Source organism: Macrotis lagotis, chromosome X (assembly GCF_037893015.1).
Source record: "Macrotis lagotis isolate mMagLag1 chromosome X, bilby.v1.9.chrom.fasta, whole genome shotgun sequence".
Classification (NCBI taxonomy): domain Eukaryota; kingdom Metazoa; phylum Chordata; class Mammalia; order Peramelemorphia; family Peramelidae; genus Macrotis; species Macrotis lagotis.
In genome coordinates, this window is record NC_133666.1 from 696,121,010 (window position 1) to 696,141,405 (window position 20,396).

Genomic DNA, 20,396 nt, shown 5'->3' on the forward strand with positions numbered 1-20,396 from the left:
GGTCTCAGACACTTAATGACCTAGCTGTGTGGCCTTGGGCAAGCCACTTAACCCCACTGCCTAGCAAAAACCTAAAAAAAAGTTTCACCTCACTCAATTTTCTTTGCTACCGATGTTATCTTTCCTATGCTACCTTCTCAGTCAAGCTCTTTGAAAGTGAGGTCTATAATCCATGCTTGCACTTCCATTGCTCTCATTCAAACCTCTTATGGGCTTCTGATATCACTCAAATGAAACCATTTTCTACAAAGGACACAGTTATTGTTCAATCAAATGACCTTTTCTCAATTCTCATCCTTGGTCTCTTAGCCTTTGATTCTATCTGTTGCCTTCTTTAGGGCAGCTGGATGGACTAGTGCATACAAATTGGGCCTGGAATCAGAAAGACCTGAATTCAAATTTGACTTCAGATACTAGCTATGTGATCTGAGCAAGCCATTTAACCTTATTTGCCTTGGTTTTCTCATATATAAAATGAGCAAAAGGTAGTGGTTGACCACTCCAATATTTTTTGCCAAGAAAACCCCAAATGGGATCACAAAGTCTAAGACACAATTGAACAACAGAATTACCTTCTGCTGGCAACTCTTTACTCTCTTGTGTTTCCATAACTCTTGATTCACTTGCTAACTGGTCATTCCTCAATCTTTTTGACTAATTTTTCATTCATACTAAGGGTTGGTTTCCCCAAGGTTTTTGGCCTTTTCTGTTTATACTTTCTCATTTGGTAATCTAACCAGCTTCCAGGATTCAATTATCATCTTTGTCTACAATTATCAGATGTATATCTATCTGGCTGAGTATCCATTATTCCCTTTCCAGCTCCCTTTTATGTGTTTTGATCTCTATCCCCATTAGGATATAAGTTGAGGAAGGAAGAAATGAAGGAAGAAAAACAAGCATTTATTAAAGTACTTATCATATTTCAGGCCCTGTGCTTTTAAAATGACATTTGGTAGGGACTATCTTTTTTTCTTGTATTTATTCCCCACCACTAACAGTACCTGGCGCAAGAGATACTTAATAAATATTAATTTTTTTCCCTGAATTCCTAGCATTTAGAAGTACCTGGCACACAGGTGTTTAATAATTGCTTCTTGAGTTTTGCCTTTCTCTATATTCCTAGTACTTAATATTATATGGGACATAAGAGCTTAATTCACAACTGACAACCATAACAGAATACTAAGCATTCATACAGTCTGATAGTAAAGAGACCAAGGAAAGAGAGGCCTAGTTAGGAAAGGTGCTGGGATAATCAGAAGGAGATGGGATCAAGGGAAAAGGCACAAGATTTAACCTAATCAACTTCTGTATCTGGAAGAAAGGAGTGTAGGGATTAATTCTGAGAAATTGGGATACATGGAATTGAGGGGTCAAAGAACTCTGGGACTGCCAGTTTTCTCATGGAATAGTCCTATAAGTATGGGAGTTGGGGACTTGGAGAAAGGAAAGATTTCCAACATTTACAATAAGAAATCCAGGGCTGATTATTACATGAGCATAAAACTGTCCTTTAACAATCTTGTCAGAACTCTAGAGCTCAACAAGATGAGGTTTACAAGGAAAATTAAGAAAAAGGGGTTCGATTTTTTAAAAGCTATAGTGTTGAAAAAAGGAAGATTAAATAAAAAACAGGACCATGATTAGAGTATATAGAATTATGATGTCTATGGAGAGAGGAAGGTCTACTTAATTCTCATTTTGCTCTTGAGAATAATCTTTACATTAAGTATAGAACAGAAAGAGCTAACAGAAAGTTGATAGCCAAAGTAAGTAAAATGGTGCTAAGAATGCTGTATATCCTTCATTTCTGAAAAGGACCAATGACATGATATTGGGGTAAAATAGTGGATGGGTGATGTCTTTATTTGCATATGAACTGAATTTAAGTCAGCTATCAAAGACAAAAGTCATGTTGATAGAATGTCTTCCATGCCTGACTGAACTCTAAGCACTTCACCTGCTTCAGTGACTTTCATAGTCATTGGAAGAAATTGTTCGATTCCACCAAGGGAAGTCTTCATATGCTTGGGGTAGACATCCCCCAATTCACCAACAGGACTGATGTCTGATGGTTATCTTTAAACTGGTTTGGCCTGCCCACCAAGACAATTTTACCAAGAGGGGTGGGGAATCTTTTCTGCCAAAGGCCATTTAGATATTTATAATATCATATTTGTTATATTTAGTCAAATATTTAATCAATTCACCCCTAAAAAGCTACTAGGTTTATTGAATTTGAGTCCCACCTATGGTTGTAGATTGGATGCTCCCTACCCCTGGAGTAGAGAAAAAGAGATAGAAAGACTAGTGAAACTTATCTCACATAATTAAACTGCCCAAGTAGAAGTCTATATACATAAGGAGAGGGAGGAAAAAGTATCACATTGCTTAAATCCAGTTCATTCACAACTCAAGACGTAACCCATCATCCATTATTTTACCCCAACATCATGTCATTGGTCCTCTTTGAAAATGAAGGATGAACAACATACATATACACATAAAGTTTGGGGTTTGAAATAACATTCATATCAACAGGGAGAAAGGGAAAGGGTGAATAAAAGCAAGCTTAGCTTCAGGGATTAGTTATAAGCAAAACAAACCTTGAACTTGGATTTGGGAATAGTTGAGAGTTTTAAAGGAAAGGATAGGAACCTCTGGTGCTGGTCTGGATGAGAGAGAGGGGTAGGGAAACCACAAATTCCAGCAGCCTTCCCACCCTGTAAAGTCCCTCTGCCTTGTAGATCCTTATTCTGAGGGCCTCCATCCCATGAGTGGGATTTGGCCATGAAGCAGTTCAGAGAAACTCTCACCTTACCTTTGAAGCGATGTTTAAACTGGTTTTTAGGGTGGGTTTCCTTAAGGTTTTTGGCCTTTTCTGTTTATACTTTTTTCATTTGGTAATCTAATCAGCTTCCAGGGTTCAATTATCATCTTTTCACTCTTTGCTCTGGGGTCCTGCTCATGAAGAGGTCTCCAGACCACTTCTTCTATCATGCCATCTGCCATTTCTCCTTCCAATTTCATTTTTTCTCTTCTCCATTATAATGCAAGTTCCTGGAAGGCAGGATATCTTTCTTCTTATGTTTCTATTCCTTGCAGTTGTTAGTGTCTGGCACACACAGCTAGGGCTACATCAGTATTTCCTGCCTTGCTTTGACTTGAGTTAAGGAAACCTAGGGAACTGGGAGCCCCATAGGGGAATGGCAGTAAGAATATAACCTAGTTGCCTTTAGTGAAACCAAGTCACTTGGGTTAAGGAAACAACATCATTGAAGACTGAAAGTAGCAGCTGAGCCTGGTGACTTGAGAAAGAGGATGAAAGAATGAGAGAGGAAACCGTAAACAGATAGTGAACTTGATCAATCTTATGGAAGTAATTCTAAAATAGATAATTAAAACTAGTGTTAATATGTATTTTAAAAAAGCACAAATTACAAAGGATCTGCATGGCTTCATCAAGATCTGCTCATATCAAACTCATTCCCTTCTTTGGTGGGTTAATAAACTACATTAAGGGAATGCTGTAAGGACAGTTTAACCTATGTTTTAATAATTTTTTAAATTGTTAATTGGGAGCGGCTAGGTGGCGCAGTGGATAGAGCACCAGCCCTGGAGTTAGGAGGGCCTGAGTTCAGATCCGGCCTCAGACACTTAATAATTACCTAGGTGTGTGGCCTTGGGCAAGCCACTTAACCCCATTGCCTTGCAAAAACCTAAAAAAAAATTAATTGATGTCCTTTATTTCCCATATCAATGATTTCCCACCCACTCCATAAGGAATGAATGCTTTGAGAAAAGCAATTTTAAATTTTAAATTTTAAAATTTTAAAAAATTGATAGAACTTGATGTATAAATGTTGTTGCCTTGGTAGTGCCTCATGTCTGTTGTTTTATATTTTAGCAAATATTTTGACATATTTCACTTTTCTTATGGAAAAGATACAAATGTGAATTACAGAACAGTTTGATTATATGTATTTAAAACTGATTGGATAGCCAAACTGAAAAGAGCAGTCATTAGTGGCTCAATGTTAGTGTAGCAAGAGGTTCCCCAGTAGAATGTCCCAGAAATAGGTGCTTGATCTCTTGTGGTTTAGTATTTTTTATCAATGACTTGTATAAAAGTATAGATTATGTGCTTATCAAATTTACAGATACCATTATTAAGCACCCATCATGTGCCAATACAATGCTAAGTTCTAAGGGTACAAAGACAAAAACAGCAATTCCTGCCCTCAAAGAGGAAGAAACAAAATGTACTCATAGGTAGATACAAAGCTGGGAAGGATGGCTACTACCCCCCCCCCCCAAAGTTCAGTTGTAAATATTTATTTTATACTTGGATTAAAAATATCAGCTCTTTAGTACAATATGCAGGAGAGATTGTGTGATATAAGGATCTGAGTATTTTAATGAACAGTGATCTCACTGAGTTAACAATGCAGTGTAGCCTCCTAAAAACTCATCTGACTTTGTATTATGTTAACAAACATTGCTTCAAAGGTAAGGTGAGAGTTTCTCTGAACTGCTCCATGGCCAAATCCCACTCATAGGGACAAATGTGTCTAGTGCCATCACCACAGTTTAAGGATAAACTACAGTGTTTGGAGGAGGACAACTATGATGCTGAAGTGCCTTGTGCTCATGCTACATAATGATTAGTGTGAAGGATGGGAGATTTTTAGCCTAACAAAGACAATACTTCTAGGGAGGACATGATGGTTACCATCAAGTATTCTAAGGAGTAACATACAGACCAAAAATTAGCCTTGTTTTTCTTGGTCCTAGAAGGGCTGAAATAAAGAGAAATTGCTGGAATTTGGAGGGGGCAAATTTAGATGAAATATCAGAAGAAAACTTCTGAATAATTAGTTATCTAAAGATAGAAGGGGCTGATTTGGGAATTTGTAGGTACTCTCACATTGGAATTTTCAATCAAGCTAGATGACTCATATATGCTACAGAAGGATAACTCATCCTTCTTCATATGTGATTAGATTACATAGCTACTGAAATCCCTTCCAATTCAAAACTTTTGTGATTCTAAAAAAGTTCTTTCTCTCTGAAATAATTTTTTATGTTAATTAGGATGTGCACTCTGGCAGAAGGGCTTCCCACATTAATTTCATTAATTACATCTTTAAAATTTTCTTAACAATGAACTGTCTGGTGTTTAGTAAGTTGTGTGCTCCAACGGAATGTCTTCCCACATTTATTACATTTATAAGGTTTCTCTCCAGTATGAACTCTCTGATGCTGGGTAAGTCCTATCTTCCAAAGAAAGGCTTTCCCACATTCATGACATTCATAAGGTTTCTCTCCAGTATGAATTCTCTGATGTTCAGTTAGATGTGTGCTCTGGCGGAAAGCCTTTCCACATTCATTACATTCAAAAGGTTTCTCTCCAGTGTGAACTCTCTGATGTCTAATAAATTCTCTGTTTTGGCAAAAGGCCTTCTCACATTCATTACATTTGTAAGGTTTTTCTCCAGTATGACTCCTCAGATGCTGAGCAAGTTGTATGTTCCAATGGAAGGCCTTCCCACATTCATGACATATATAAGGTTTCTCTCCAGTATGAATTCTTTGATGTTGAGTAAGCTGTATGTTCTGGCAGAATGCTTTCCCACATTCCTTACATTCATAAGGTTTTTCTCCAGTATGAATTCTCTGATGTCGAGTAAGGTGTGTACTTTGGCAGAATGTCTTCCCACATTCCTTACACTCATAAGGCTTTTCTCCAGTATGAATTTTCTGATGTTCACTAAGTCCTGTCCTCCAATGGAAAGATTTTCCACATTTATTACATTCAAAAGGCTTCAATCCAGTATGAATTCTTTGATGTCGAGTAAGGTGTGTGCTCCTGTAGAAGGCCTTTCCACACTCATTACATTTATAAGGTTTCTCTCCAGTATGAGTTTTCTGATGTTCAGTAAGTCCTGTCTTCCTGTTGAAGGTCTTCCCGCATTCATTACATTCATAAAGTTTCTCTCTGGTGTGAATTCTCTGGTGTCGAATGAATTCACTGCTCTGGCAGAAGGTCTGCCCACAGTCATTACATTCATAAAATTTATTTTCAATATGAGTTTTTCGACACTGACTACATTGTGTTCCCCAACTGAAGGTCTTGCCACATCCATAAAGTTTCTCCCTTCTCTTCTGCTCTGTCTCAAATCTGGTACCACATTTCAAGGTTTCTCTCAAATTGAAGACATAAGGACCATTACTTATGAATTTTTCCTGGGATGAGGCTTCCTCAGGAATTCCTATGTTGTGATCTGAATTCTTGCTTGAGGATCTACTCTTCCAATCTGAGAAAATAAAAATATAAATATAAATTAATATGGCCCCTCCTACATCATACTTTTTTCTTGTTCTCAGCAACTAGTCTCCAACTAGAAAGATGACTATTAACAACATTCTAATAGTAGTCACTGTGAACAAAAGAGGAATAGTGTTTTCCTACATCTGCTGCCTTGATACTGCAGCGGTTCATCTTTTCCCAAGTTTCTCTGAATTCTTCAGACATTGTCTTATAGTATAGTAATAATTCATTATTTTCAAGTTCTATAACTTATGAAGCCTTTAATTGACTGATAAGAAGCGACTGTTTCCAATTCTTCATTTATCACCAAAAAATGCTGCTTTGAAAACATTAGTGTTAGTTATCTTTATTTGTCTTTGACTTAATTGGATGTATGCATCCACTAGTTAAATCTCTAAATTAAAGAGAAGAGACATTTTAGTCACTTTTTAGCATAATTCCAACTTGCTTTCTAGAAAAGTTAGACCAATTCATACCTCCAATGATAGTGAATTAGTATACCTGTCTTTCTGAAGCCCCTCCAACATTGGTTAATCTCATTTTTTTTTCTAATTTTCTGGGTGTGAAGTAAAACCTTAGAGCTGTATTGAGATGCGTTTTTCCTATTAATAGTGATTTAGTGCAGTCTTACATATGATTGTTAAAACTTAACAATTATGAGGAAGGGCTGGAGGGAGAAAAACCTTACAAAAAGGAATGCTGAAAATTATCTCTGTACATAATTGGAAAAATAAATTTAAAAAATTAAAATAAAAAAAGAAACTTAAGAATTCTTCATACAAAGTAATATTTAACCAAAAAAGCATCTGGTGCTAGACAAAAGCTAGAAAAAAACATCAACAGAACAGAATAAATAACACAGGATGAGAATGAAAGGCATATAATAGATTCATATAATTAATATAATAGGTGAATTACTGCTGAATCAAAGATCACACCATACTAGTCAAGGTAAACATTACTAAATAAAATTTGCTAGGAAAATTTAATAGTAGGGGCGGCTAGGTGGCGCAGTGGATAGAGCACTGACTTTAGAGTCAGGAGTATCTGAGTTCAAATCTGGCCTCAGACACTTAATAAGTACCTAGCCATGTGGCCTCGGTCAAGCCACTTAACCCCATTTACCTTGCAAAAACCTAAAAAAAAAATTTAATAGTAGTAAGATAATTTGAAACTGGATTCTCATCTCACACTGGGAAAAACATTAAAAGTATATATACACATATACACACATCTACTTAGATACACACATAAACATAAAATGGGGAAATTAAAAAACCGAAGAATGAAAAGATATGGATTTGACTGCATAAAATTAAAGAACTGTTAAATGACAATGGATCCAGAATGAAAGGAAGTTTCTGGGAGAAAACACCATTTACCACAAACGTTGTTACAAATCAGATATTTAAAATGTATGAGAAATTGGTTTAATCTTAAATTCTAGATATGACATGATAAATCATCAAATGTGTATCTCTCAGATGCACAAACTGTCACTAATCACCTTAAAAGCTGTTCCAATGTTCCAGTTATCAGAAATGTCAATATCTTCTTATGTCTATTAAACCAGCAAAGATGGAGAAGAAAGGATAAAACAACATGTTGACTGAACTTTTAGAAGAGAGGAAGGTTTGCTGCACTGTTGGAGATGTGATGAATAGATAGCATCTTTCTATCTAGTCTCAATGTCTGACATCTTTCAAGTCCTTTGGCCCAGGAATTTCTATGCCAGGCTTGGATCCTAAAGATGATACTCAAGGAATAAAGAAGTCCCTCTATAAGACACAAAAAAGCTTGTGCAGTGGAGTGAAAGAGGGGGAAGGTGAGGGGGAGTGAGTGAGCTTACTCATCAGAAGTAGCTCAGAGAGAGAATAACATACACACTCAATAGAGTATAGAAATCTATCTTATGCTAGAGGAAAATAGGAGGAAAGGAATGGGAGAATGGGGATGGGGAGGGGAGGGGGGAAGTAAGTGACAGCAGAAGATTGTGGGAGAGGGTAGTCAGATACAAAATACTTTTGAGAAGGGACAAGGTAAAAGGAGAGAGAATAGGATTGAGGGAAATACAGCTAGCAAGAGCAACGATGGGGAAAAAAATACCAAAGCAATTTCTCTGATAGCATTATGATAAAGAATGCTATCCCCCTCAAAGACAGAGCTGGTGGTGTCTAAATACAGAATGAAGTGTATTTTTTCCCCCTCACTTTATTTTCTTGAGAGTTCTCTGTGTATGTGTGTATGGAGTGTTATGTTTACTTTACAATATAACTTATAGTAATGTTTTTCATGGCTACATTTTTTATTTTGTTTTTGGCAAGGCAATGGGGTTAAATGACTTGCCTAAGTCACAGAGCTAAGTATTAAGTCTCTGAGGCCACATTTGAACTCAGGTCCTACTGACTCCAGTGCTGGTGCTCTATCTACTATACCACGTAGCTGCCCCATGGCTACATATTTTTAATCAATATCAAGTAACTTGCTTTCGCAATGGCAGGGAGTGGGATGGGAGGAAGGGAGAGAATTTGGAACTCCAAGTTTTGGAAGTAAATGCTGCAACTTCCTTTTGCATATAGCTCAGGGAAAAAAATTTTAAATTAAAAATTAAAAAAAAACATTAAAATGCTTGTCTAATTAAAAAAAGTCCCTCTATTCCATGTATCTGTTGATTGCATTATGTAACTGACTGAGCATGAAGCTTTCTGATTGGGCCACTCTGTCACTTCATAACAGTAGGAAGGTACATTTGATGTTAGGTCTGAAGAGTTACATTCATTTTCTTAATTACTTCAAATAATTGATCTTCTTCACTGTTTTCCACTAGTCTCCTACCTCTGCCGATGAGAATCCTTAGTTTCCTTCGGAGCTCTGACTGAATACCAACACAAAGTCTATAATGAAGCCTCCCTTGAGCCCCCCATGCCACTCAGTTGCCAGTGCCTCCCCCATCCCTAGTTAATTGATAATTCTGCTGTACGTATTCATATTTGTGTGCGTTGTCTCGCCTCTTAGACTGTGCACTGGGAAAAGAACTTTGTTGTTGTAAAGTTGTTTTTCAAGCACGTTAACTCTGTGATCCCATTTGGAGTTTTCTTGGCAGTAATACTGCAGTAGTTTGTCATTTCCCTCTCCAGCTCATTTTACAGATGAGGAAACTGAAGCAAAGAGGTTAAAGTGACTCTTCCAGGGTCACACAGCCAGTAAGTGTCTGAGCCTGGATTTGAACTCCTCTTTTTGATTCCAACTCTACCTACTGTTCCACCTAGCTGCCCTTATCCTCTCTTACCAGGGAAAAATTATATCCCTGTATCTAATACAGGGACTGACATATGATAGGCATTTTAAAAAGGCTTGTTAAATGATGGCAATGATCTCAGAGAGTAAAAAAGACTAGGATTATTTCTAATTTTAAAAAATTGGAAGCATCCTAAGGGTACAGCAATAGAATGATCAGATCAGTTGTAAATACCAGAATGTAACTGAAATGGCTAATTATGTAGAACAGAAAGAAATCTGAAAAATTATTTCCAAGACCAGAGTATGCACTGAGTTAGATTATATAATAAGAAAATTCAAAGAATCCTGAATCAGAATGTCTGTGATATTATTTCATTAACTATAATGCATGAAAAGTTTACTATGTTGTATTCGTTTCTAATATTAAGGTGAAAGTAAATCACTAAAAACAATAGATTGGGCAAAAGAGGGATCCCAGAATCATAGAGAAGGTTGTGGAAGGAACCTCAATGGTCATCAAATCCAACTCCCTCTTTTTACAGTTGAAGAAACTGAGGCCCAGAGTAGTGACTTGTCCAAGGTCATCCAACTATTAAGTGGCAGAGCCAAGAGTCCAACCCAAGAAATCTGAATGACTCCATACACAGCCCTGCTCCCACTACATGGCAGGTAAGAGTAAGATGTTAGAAAGAGACCTATCCTTTATGAAGGGCTGCTAGAGGAACAGCCTCAGAGGAAGGCCAAGCAGAACAATGATTTGCACAGGAGGAGCACAGGCAGCTGGGGGAGCTCTGGGGAGCTAGCATTTTAGAGGACAGCCCCCAAAGTCCAACTCTGAAGGTATTCATAATGACTTCTCTAGTTGGTCTCCATTTGCTCACCTGCACAGACTACTTTTTGTCTCTCTTCCCCTGGTTCACAGGGTGTATCTCCTTGCTCCAGCTGGGAGATCAGATGTGGTTTGGAAAAAGCAAGGCCTGCACATTGGAAATGGAAAAATACCAGGATGAGAATTCAATGCTAATCCCCGCTTTCCTTGGAAAAAGATGGACACATAAGGAAGGCCCAATCAAAAGAAGGACATCTGAAAGCTGTTTTCCTAGAAAGTTTAGTGAAAGGGTTCCCAGCATCAATCTCAAGTCAGAAGAAAGGGAGTTCCCAAACTCCTAGCCCTGCTAAGAGGTTTCTGGTTTGATGAAGCTTCAGACATCTGCAGAGGGAGGAGTTTTAGGGGCAGATAGTGAGAAGAAATACAACCCAGGGGGGTCACAATCAAAAGGTCATTTTATACAACTGAGGCCTTTCCTTGTTTGGCCTTTGACCAAAAGGGGATGAGAGACTTCTGCTGCCCTCAGGTCAAACCACAACCACTAACACTCAAGGTGTTCAGTAAACATTACAAAAGAAAGAAGCAAAGACCCTCAAAGAGGTGAGAGGAGTGGGGAGGTAGGGGGGACAGCGTCCTCACCCAGGAAGACCAGGTTTCTGTAGTTCTCCAGCATCACCTCCCGGTACAGTTTCTTCTGAGAGGGTCCCAGGCACCCCCATTCATCCCAGGTGAAATTCACAGCTACATCCCCGAATGTTACCTAAAACACCAAATATGTCAGTAGATACTTAAGGCCCCTCCTATGCCTGGGGAGAGGAGGAAGAGCTGCTATATCCGGACATAGACCATTAGATACACTGGAGACTCTAGGGGCAGCTAGGTGGCGCAGTGAATAGAGCACCTGGAATCAGGAGGACTTGAGTTCAGATTTGGCCTCTGACACTTAATAACTGTCTAGCTCCTTGGGCAAGTCTCTTAATCCGTTTGACTTGCAAAAACGAAAACAAAAACAAACGAAAAAGGAGGTTCTCTATACATTTCTGACATGGAGCACACTGATCTATAGGGAGTCTCTTGTGTGTCTCAATGTCTAGGTCTCATTGCATGGATAGTGCATATGGACCTTTCATTTTGCCCTCAGATAGTTTGCACTTGCATGTTTACTTATTGGGAGCTCCTCAAGGGCTGGGACTATCTTTGTCTTTCCTTGTGTGCCCAGTGTTTAGAACACAGTTGGTATTTAATAAATGCTTGTTGGTTTGACTAGACATTCCTTACCACAACCCTGTAAGACCAGCCAGTCCAAGTATTGATCATCATAATTCTGGAGACATGGGGCCATTAGAGTCCAACGTGGACCTACTTGAAAACTTCTCCAGCAAGTGGCCCCTCAATATTCATTTGAAGACTTGCCATAAAAATGAATCTACCTTCTTCCCAAGGTATCCCGTTCCTAAGCCTGGAGTATGGCATTGGAGGCAGGAAGAGTGGGGTTCCAAAGGTTTGTTCCATCTGCTCCTAAAGCTTCTGGGAATTGACAACCTCTAATCCCCATCAACAGCCACTAGATGGCACCAACATCCTGCAGGGGGTAGATTCATCTTTGCAGAGGTCTTGGCATAAATAATAAAGCACAAAAATCCTGAGTTTGGGAGGAGCCATTCCTTCTAGCATGTCCTCTTGGGCATACCTTCTAGTGCGTATGTCTGACAGCCAGCTTCATCCTAAGTTGAGGGCCATCCCCTTGTCTTTGTTGGACAAGCAACTTTTTAGATCCCCATGTTCTAAGAGTGATTCTGGAGCCAGGCCCCTCATGCATGCCCACGTAATCAGAGAACATAGAGAGACACTAATACCATGTACATTAACCTAATTCTGTTTTGTTCTTTCTGGAGGCCAAACTCTGGAGGGTGAACACATATTTTATTATTATTTTTAAGATCAAACTCATGGAGAACATCCAAACAAACATCGACTCTTCTTTTGTGCTTTTTCAATCCATCACAACTTGGGCCCCAAACTACTTTTCCAGGTTTTTTTTCTTCATAATTACCCTTCCTGGCTGCCATGCCCTGGCTGTGCCCTCTCCCATTACATCACCACCTCTCAGGCTGCTTCAAAGCTTCAAATAAAGTCTTTCTGAACCCAGAAAATGTGCCATCTTCCCAGAAGATATTTTTGCTTATTCTGCACATATGACTTTATTTATTTCTATACTGTCTCTGCCTGTGCAGTGTATGCTCCTTGAGAGAGAGATGTTTCTCCTTCTGTCTTTGTGCAGAGTGCAGAGCACAGCCCTAAATAAATTCTTGTCCTCCCTCCTCAGTCCTTTACCAGCTTTAGAACCTATACCTTTTTGAGACTCAGAATTCTCACCTGTAAAATCAGAAAAAGAAAGTTATAACATGTACATCCCAGGGTGACTATAGGAACAAGCTAAAAGAATGGAAATAAGGTGCTCAAAGACACAAACATCATTTCGTGAATGTCAGCTCTTCCCTTTTTTGGAGAAATTTTGTCATTGTTCAGTCACTTCAGTCATGTACCACTTACTATGATCCTATTTGGGTTTTCTTGGCAAAGATACTGGAGAGTGCCATTTCCTTTTCCAGCTTATTTTATATATTAGGAAACTGAGGCAAACAGGGTCAAGTGACTTGTTCAGAGTCACACAGCTAAAGGAATATCTAAGGCCAATCTGAAAATCAGGAAGAAGCTTCCTTATTCCAAGCCCAGTAATTGATTCACTACAATGTCACCTAGCTGTCCATTTTTCAGAATTATGGTGAGGAAAATAGTCCTAGACCTGGAGTCAGGTGATCCCTAAATTGGGCTCCTGTGCATTCCAATTATTAATTTCTAATTGGAGAGGATATAGTTATCATTCTTCATCAATAATAAAGTATTGTTTCTACTACATAACTGACATTTAAACTTTTTTTATTAAAAATTTAATTTTTTCAGGGCAGCCAGGTGGCACAGTGGATAGAGCACTGGCCCCAGAGTCAGGAGGACCTGAGTTCAAATCCGGCCTCAGACACTTAATAATTGCCTAGCTGTGTGACCTTGGATAAGTCACTTAAATCCCATGACCTTAAATAAACAAATAAATAAATGAAAGATTTTTTAAAAATTTAATTTTTTCTCCCCTGCAAAATGAGGGTCTAAACGAGGAACTCTTAACCTGAGTTCCATGACCTTGCTTTAAAAATATTTTGATAACTGCATTTCAACATAAAATAAAATATAGAGGATAACAAAGGATTCCTTTTTGTTTCAGGATGAAATGTAGTTTCAACATTACAAAGCTTCTATTGTGACTCTGGATAAAGTTTTTTAAAAATCTTATTTATGTGACTTGCCAAAGGTCACTGCGCCACCTAGCTGCCCCCTGTTGTGACTCTGAAAAGACATCTATGACTCTGCAAAGAATGCCAAAAGGCGTCAAAGGTGAAGAAACCCTGGTCTAAGTGGTCTCTGAATGTGTGTCCAGCAGTGTCACCCTGAAATGAGGGCAGCCCTAACTGGGGGTTGTTACGGAATATGATAAAGACATGTGTCTGTACTTTGAGGATACTTCCAAAACGGCATTTCATAGAGGAGGAAATGTCCACTCACCTGGGGGGCCCTGGCTGTCAGGAGTACAGCGGCCATCCCCCGTCTCCTTGCTGCTCCCATCTCTGGGAAAACAGCAAGTCCTCCAGAGGCCAAACTAGGGAAGAAAAGGGAATAAGGAGAGGGACTGAATTGGCTTGCCTGACCTCAGCACCACCAGACCCATGCCCAAGGCATCCCCCAGGAGGGGATGCTGCTGTGTATGGGACCCCAGCTGTCAACGCGGCTCTCAGGGGAACTGCACACACACACACACACACACACACACACACACACACACACACAGACAAACACACATAGACACACACACAGACACAGACACACAAACACACACAGGCACACACACACACACACACACACACACACACAGAGGAGTCAAGGCTGGGTCCCTGGGGCTCCAGAACTGGAAGCATCAGATCTGTGGCCCGGCTGGGGGAGGCGCCTGCCGGGGGATCCCTGGGCTCCTGCCCGCACGGGTCGCCTTGGACCTGCAGGATTTCACTTGGCCTCGGGTCCTCCCCCAGCATCCGGGCGGCGCTTCGTAAGTGCCTGCGGGGCGGCCCGCTGTCGGGACCTTGGGGCCCCTCCTCGGCACGTGCTCGCCATGCGCCCGGGAGGCCGGTATACAGCAAGCACTTAATAGAGGCTGACTGCGGGAGCCGGGAGCGGCGGGGTGGCGCCTGATTGGCTGCTGGCTGCAGCCCCGCCCCCGCTCTGCCCAATGGCGCGGCAGCTTCCGGAGGGGGCGTGGGGATGAGGGGAGGGGAGGGGCGGGCATCCGCCGCGCGACTCCCCCTCGACGGGGCATGCGCGGAGGGAGGCGGGCTGAGTAGCATGGCGCCCGCCGCTCCGTGGCCTCCCCGCCGCCCCGCCGCTCGCCAGGCCCTACCTCGCGCTCCTCCCTCGGCCTGAGGCCTCTTCCGCTAGGCCCCGCCGGCCGGGCCCGGAGGGACCCAGCGCAGCCACGGCGGCGCGAGAACAAAGGCGTCCGACTTCCTGCGCGGGATGGAGCCGGACAGGAAGTCGCCTGGGGCGGAGAGCGCGACTTCCTGCCGCTCCGCCCGAGGGCTGCCGGGAAACGTAGTTTGGCGACCAGTGGCGGTGTTGCGCTTGCTCTGAAGAGCCCCCCGGCCCCGGCCCCCGGCCCCCGGCCCCCGGCCCGCGGAGCGGGATCCCGGCCTGAGGGCGGGTCAGGGCCACGCCGTGGGGCCTGAGAAGCCCCCTGCGCTCCTGCCTCCTGGCTCCCCTCCGATCCTACCCCAGGCAGCCGTGCCTGGGCCCGCAGCCCTAGGCCCTGCCCTGCTGGGGGCCGTGAGGTGCGGGGCAGGGGCTGCGCAAATGGAGATGACGACCCGGAGGAGGGGGCCCGCAGCCGAGCACGTGATTGGGCGGGAGTGAGGGGCTGGGCTCAGGCCCTGGCCTCACCCGGTTCGGGTCTGCCCGCGAGGAATCGGTACTCGGCCTCGGGAAAGCAAGGGTGGAAGGAAAACAAATGGTATAAACAGGTTACAAGCCATGGAAGGGCTGGGAAGACAGAGCGAAAGGAACAGCCAAGGAGCCTTGGCAGGGCCACGGTCAGAGGAGACTGAGGCGGCCTCGAACTTCTGCCCAGCCCAGCCTTTTGTGTCTTGCCTCTCATCCAGGGGGCAAACGGTGAACTCCCCTTCTCTTACTGGACCAGGAATCAGGTAGAGGGTGAAGCCAAATTTTACATTAAACAATGGTACATCAAGAATGGGGGGGGGTCTCCACCCAGGCAGCCTTTAAGATTACACTTGTTTCTGTTACAGTCAGAATTCTCTACTTCTGGTCAATTGACATCTCCACCCAGTTTCTACACTCACGGCCTCTTCGTCTTTCCCTGGCATCCATATGAATCAGGACGACTGGAGACGGCATTCGAGGGAACCAGGGATAAGTTGCCCGAGGTCACACAGCTAGTGTCATGTATTTGAGGCTGGATTCAAACTCCTGTCCTGACTCCAAGGTCAGCCCTCTCTCCACTTTGCTACCCAACTCCCCAGGTAAGGCCTAGGCGGTGCAGGAGATAGAGCCCTGAGTTCAAATGGACCTCAAACACTTGATACTTACTAGTGTGTGACCCTGGGTACTTCATTTAATTCCACTGCCTCACCAAAAAAAAAAAAAAGAAATGGTCAGGTAAAATGTAAAAACAGAAGATAAAAATCATTGGGAGTCAACAAGTCCAGAAAAGCTGAAGCTTCCCAGTTGCCGAGTCACCAAGCATTTATTAAGCCTGAACTGTAGTCCAGGCTCTCTGATGAGTGCTAGGTTGGCACAGGAGAGAGACTTCACAGAACTGTGACTTCATAGATAGGACATCAATACACACTATCAATAAATATTTAAGGACTTACTGTGTGCCAGGCACTTTTCTGGGGATATAAAAGAGAAAATTTCAAACATAAATGCTGTTTCTGCTGAAAACAAACTATACCTTTCAGCTTCACTTTTATAATAGGTAACATGTTGGAGAAGAACCGGAGTTGGCCCACCGTGACACATGGATGTCTTCTCTGCTGCTGGGGAGACTGAGGCTGAAGGATCACTGAGCCTGCTTCCTGAATGAGGAGGGGGGAGATGCAGTCAAGTTGGAAATGAAGCTCAGATTGAGGTCAAAGGGAAGACAGGAAAGGAATGGAGGAGGGAGTGACGGAGAAAAAGGAGGGGAAAAGAAAAGGGAGCGAAGAAGACAGGAAGAAAGGGAGAGAAGAAAGGAAAGATGAAAGCAAAAAAGGAAGGAGAGAAGGAAGAAAGGATGGGAGGGAAGAAAGAAAATGAAGAGGGAGGAAAAGAAAAGACTATTTCAAGAAGAGTAAAATGTCACTGAGTTGCTTCCAATTTGTATGTGGAACTGGGATTTTGTCCAGTAATTCTGGAAAGAGGAATTATGCCTCTGAAGTTACTAAAGTCTCACATTTCAGGATTATCTTCCTTTAAAAATGATCTGTGTTAATTCATCTAAGTATACTTAGTCATTCAACCTGTCTTCCTCAGTTTCCCCATCTCTAAAATGGGAATCATAACATTCCTTATCTCCCAGGGTGGTTGCGAAAAGCAAGGAGATAATTCTCGAAAAACAATTTATTTTTATTTTAGTTTGTTCGCAAGGCAAGGGGTTAAGTGGCTCGCCCAAGGCCACACAGCTAGGTCATTACTACGTGTCTGAGGTTGGATTTGAACTCGGGCCCTCCTGCCTCCAAGGTTGGATGATCTATCCACTGCGCTACCTAGCGGCCCCGAAAAGCGATTTATAAGGATGATTATGCCCATGAGTTCTTTCATTTGCACGGCTCCAGCCCCCAGGGTGCTCCCAGTCCGCCCCGGGGTAGCGGCTTCGACATGGGAGCCCAGAAACTGGGAAGCACCGAGGGCAGGGGAACCGGATGTAAAAGGTCATCCCTTCCGGGGTCGCTAGAAGCACAGGGCACAGGAAGTCTCGGGGCGGGGTTTCTTTCCGCTCGACAGCATGAACTTCTGGGAATTGTAGTTTTTTGGATTTTGCTTTGCTTTTTGCAAGGCAGTAGGGTTGAGAGACTTGCCCAAGGTCACACAGATAATTATTAAGTATCTGAGGCCGAATTTGAACTCCTAGCTGCCCTTGGGAAATGTAGTTTTGACATTAGAGGCGGTATGTGCGGGGGCCCTGTTCAGTTCACTAATCTTGGGGGGGGGATCCTGAGTCATAAAAAATCCATCACAAGCTATTCTCCATCCTTCTGAGGCTCTTCAGAGACCCCCCCCCCACACACATGCCTCTGTGCGTTGTGTCTTTGAAATGTCCTCTCTGAAGTGTCTTCTCCTAGGAGTGCTCACAATCCTCCTAAGCTCCCTTCTAATACAACATAAACTATTCCTTAATGGTCCCAAAGATAGTCCTGTCCCTTTTTTCTCTCTTCAGTAACAGGAAAGTTTTCCCAACAAATGTAGCTTTGGCAATTCTTCAGAGATGCTTCATAAAGTTCTCTTTAAATTTTTTTTCTGTATAATATCACAAAATCATTCTGATAAGGAAAAGTTTCTCTGACCTCCTTTCTACATTGTGGAGTTATGAATTGGTCCAGTGATTCTGGAAAGCAATTTGGAATTATGACCCCAAATATAGTAAGTGGGATTTTCTTTGACCCAGCAATACCACCCGTAGGCCTATGCCCCAAGAAGATAAAAGAAAAAGCTACTATGTGTTAAAAATATTTATAACGGAAACACAAAAGAAACAAGAAAAAAGTTGTCAGCAGTCAAGTCAAATCAAGAAGCTACTACTATTTACTATGGTAAATTTTGGGAATACTACACACACACACACACACACACACACACACACACACACACACAAAGAGGCAAAAGTCTCTGCCCTCTAAGGGGTAACAATCTCATGGAAGATGCGCCATTATGCACAAACAAGAAATAGATAGGATAAACTATCGATAATCCACAGAGGTAAGGCACTAAGCTCAAATGAGTGTGTGATTCAGCTACATTTGTCAAAGGTTGCTCAATGCTATCTTACTATTATCAAAACAAAACAAAATGGAGACTTTGATGATCAGATTCAATCAGAAGATTTTGATTAGTTCTGTCAGATAGCTTGACTGGGGTTGCTTAATATAGAAATCTCACTGTTTCAATATTGAACCTGACTTTCCCTTAATCAGTCTTCACACCATTCCCCAGCCCCCACCCCACCCCCATTCTGGCTTGGCTAGAACAATGGGACAAGATATATCTGAGAGAAGACCCAGACTTTTTTTAACTTAATATTTTTTATTTACATGTAAAGATAGCTTTTATATTTTAATAGTTTTTTAATTACATGGAAAGATGGCTCTTGACATTTATTTTTGTAAGATTTTGAGTTCTAGATTTTTCTCCCTCCCTCCCCCTTTTCCCCCTTTTCTTCCTTCCTCTCTCCCCAAGGCAGCACACAATCTGACATAAACTCTGCACATACTATCACATTTCTACATTAGTCTTATTGTGGAAGAAGAATCAGAATAAAAGGAGGAAAAACAGAAAAAACAACAAAAAAAATGAAAATAGTACACTTCTATCTCCAACTTCTTTCTACCACTTCAAGCTACATCCTCATGTCTCCAACAGACTGCCTAAGGCAAATGATCCAGATTCATATGGTTTTTAACTGCTTAGATTTATAAAATCTAGCAATCATCAAAAGCAATGGAACTTTTTTCTCATTTGGTTCCAGGCTGTAGCCAGGAGCAGGCCCTGGCAAATTAGACAGAAGGTCTGAAATTCATTCTGTCCTTTCATCTCTATCTGTCACAGATGATTTATTCACTTCCCCCTTGACACATAATGAAAAACATGACCAAGAATGATTAGGATCCATCCTTTGCCTGGATTGCTTAGATACTAATTAAAACCGCCATTTCCCCTCCGACGCTGACAGATACAGCCCAGGCCTCTGAACCTCAGAGTCTTGGGAACAGGTATGCTTCCAACCCCGTGCCTCAGTCATCACTCTGGGAAGCTGCAAAGATGCAGCAGGCACAGATCCAACTTGATGAATATGCAGGGGAGCCAGAAGGTTTTAGTCAATTCTGAAAATGATATGCATGAATGGATTGGAAAGGCTCTTCCTTCATTGGGACCATGTTTCCCCCCATAGGTTCTTGCTCATTCATCACCTATTTTACTCCTGCCCAAAATAAGGGTTCCTAATCATCTTGTCATCTAAAGGCATTATTTCCTTGCTTAGGTTTTCTATTCTGCAGAGAGAGAGAGACAGAGAGAGAGAGAATGTTTCACTTCGGATCTTCCACTCTCATTCTTTGTAAAATGTACATAATGGTGGCACCTTCCTCCCAGGTGGTTGTCAAATAAAATGAAAGTTTTAATGTGTGCCACATGGGCGGCACTGGGTGAGCTCAGCTGCTGCGGCTGCTGCTGTTGGTGCCACTAGCCTCTGTGGGTAGAAGGCTGGTAATGGAAGCTCTGGGTCAGAGGGAATGACACTTGCTCGCTTTATTTACCCAACTCCAATCTGCTCCCCAACTCCCACAGCAAGGCCCTAGTGCGCCTGGAGTGGGTGGGAATCATCTCAAATGCCTGATTGTTGAATTTTCAGCGAGAACGGCTGCACCTTGGCAAGGGGCAAAGGCTGCAGCCCTGGGCCCCACGGATTGTCTAGAGAGAAGAAAGCGAAGGAGAAAATGTCCCTGGTGCGGATGAGGCTGAGGGAGGCGGGAAGGCCGGTGGCTGGAGCACATGCCCGAGCCCGCCGGCTCCCCGGCCCTGCCCCGGCCCTTCCCCGGCCCTGCCCCGGCCGGCTCTCGTGTCTCTGGGGCTGGGGGATGCGGCCTCGGCCTTGGTTCCCCACTTGTTTCATTAGTTTAG

General features: G+C 42.3%; 3 protein-coding genes across 5 annotated transcripts in view; 2 read left to right on the forward strand and 1 right to left on the reverse strand.

The window, feature by feature from the left end:
- LOC141502021 (uncharacterized) overlaps positions 1 to 13,226 on the forward strand; it is a 43,522-nt gene extending 30,296 nt beyond the window's left edge. The window contains exons 4-5 of one of the 2 annotated variants that reach the window (XR_012472366.1): positions 10,117 to 10,243; positions 10,497 to 13,226. The gene's annotated coding sequence lies outside the window, so the exon portion shown is untranslated. The remainder of the gene's footprint in view (positions 1 to 10,116; positions 10,244 to 10,496) is intronic. The other variant, XR_012472367.1, reaches the window with a different exon arrangement.
- LOC141502019 (uncharacterized) lies at positions 824 to 14,981 on the reverse strand. 2 transcript variants are annotated; one of them, XM_074206550.1, is made up of 5 exons: positions 14,908 to 14,981; positions 14,022 to 14,115; positions 11,043 to 11,163; positions 10,456 to 10,551; positions 824 to 6,320 (listed from the first exon to the last, which is right to left on the reverse strand). In XM_074206550.1, exons 2-5 carry the CDS (start codon positions 14,079 to 14,081, stop codon positions 5,161 to 5,163), a joined length of 1,437 nt encoding a protein of 478 aa, XP_074062651.1. In that variant the 5' UTR covers positions 14,082 to 14,115; positions 14,908 to 14,981; the 3' UTR covers positions 824 to 5,160. The 2 variants fall into 2 exon arrangements, with proteins under 2 accessions (XP_074062651.1, XP_074062652.1); XM_074206551.1 differs by lacking the exon at positions 14,908 to 14,981 and having other exon boundaries at positions 11,043 to 12,779; positions 14,022 to 14,105.
- The window catches only part of ZNF74 (zinc finger protein 74), a 34,876-nt gene continuing 29,316 nt past the window's right edge, over positions 14,837 to 20,396 (forward strand). Inside the window, exons 1-2 of the mRNA XM_074206552.1 lie at positions 14,837 to 15,706; positions 15,809 to 16,042. The gene's annotated coding sequence lies outside the window, so the exon portion shown is untranslated. The remainder of the gene's footprint in view (positions 15,707 to 15,808; positions 16,043 to 20,396) is intronic.

Coding starts and splice junctions, on each gene's coding strand:
- LOC141502019 (XM_074206550.1), bottom strand. CDS start 14,081: ATGGGAGCAGCAAGGAGACGGGGGATGGCCGCTGTACTCCTGACAGCC. Junction 10,552..11,042: donor CAGAAACCTGGTCTTCCTGG/GTGAGGACGCTG, acceptor TCCAATGTGCAG/GCCTTGCTTTTTCCAAACCA. Junction 6,321..10,455: donor ACAAAAAGTAGTCTGTGCAG/GTGAGCAAATGG, acceptor TTATTTTCTCAG/ATTGGAAGAGTAGATCCTCA.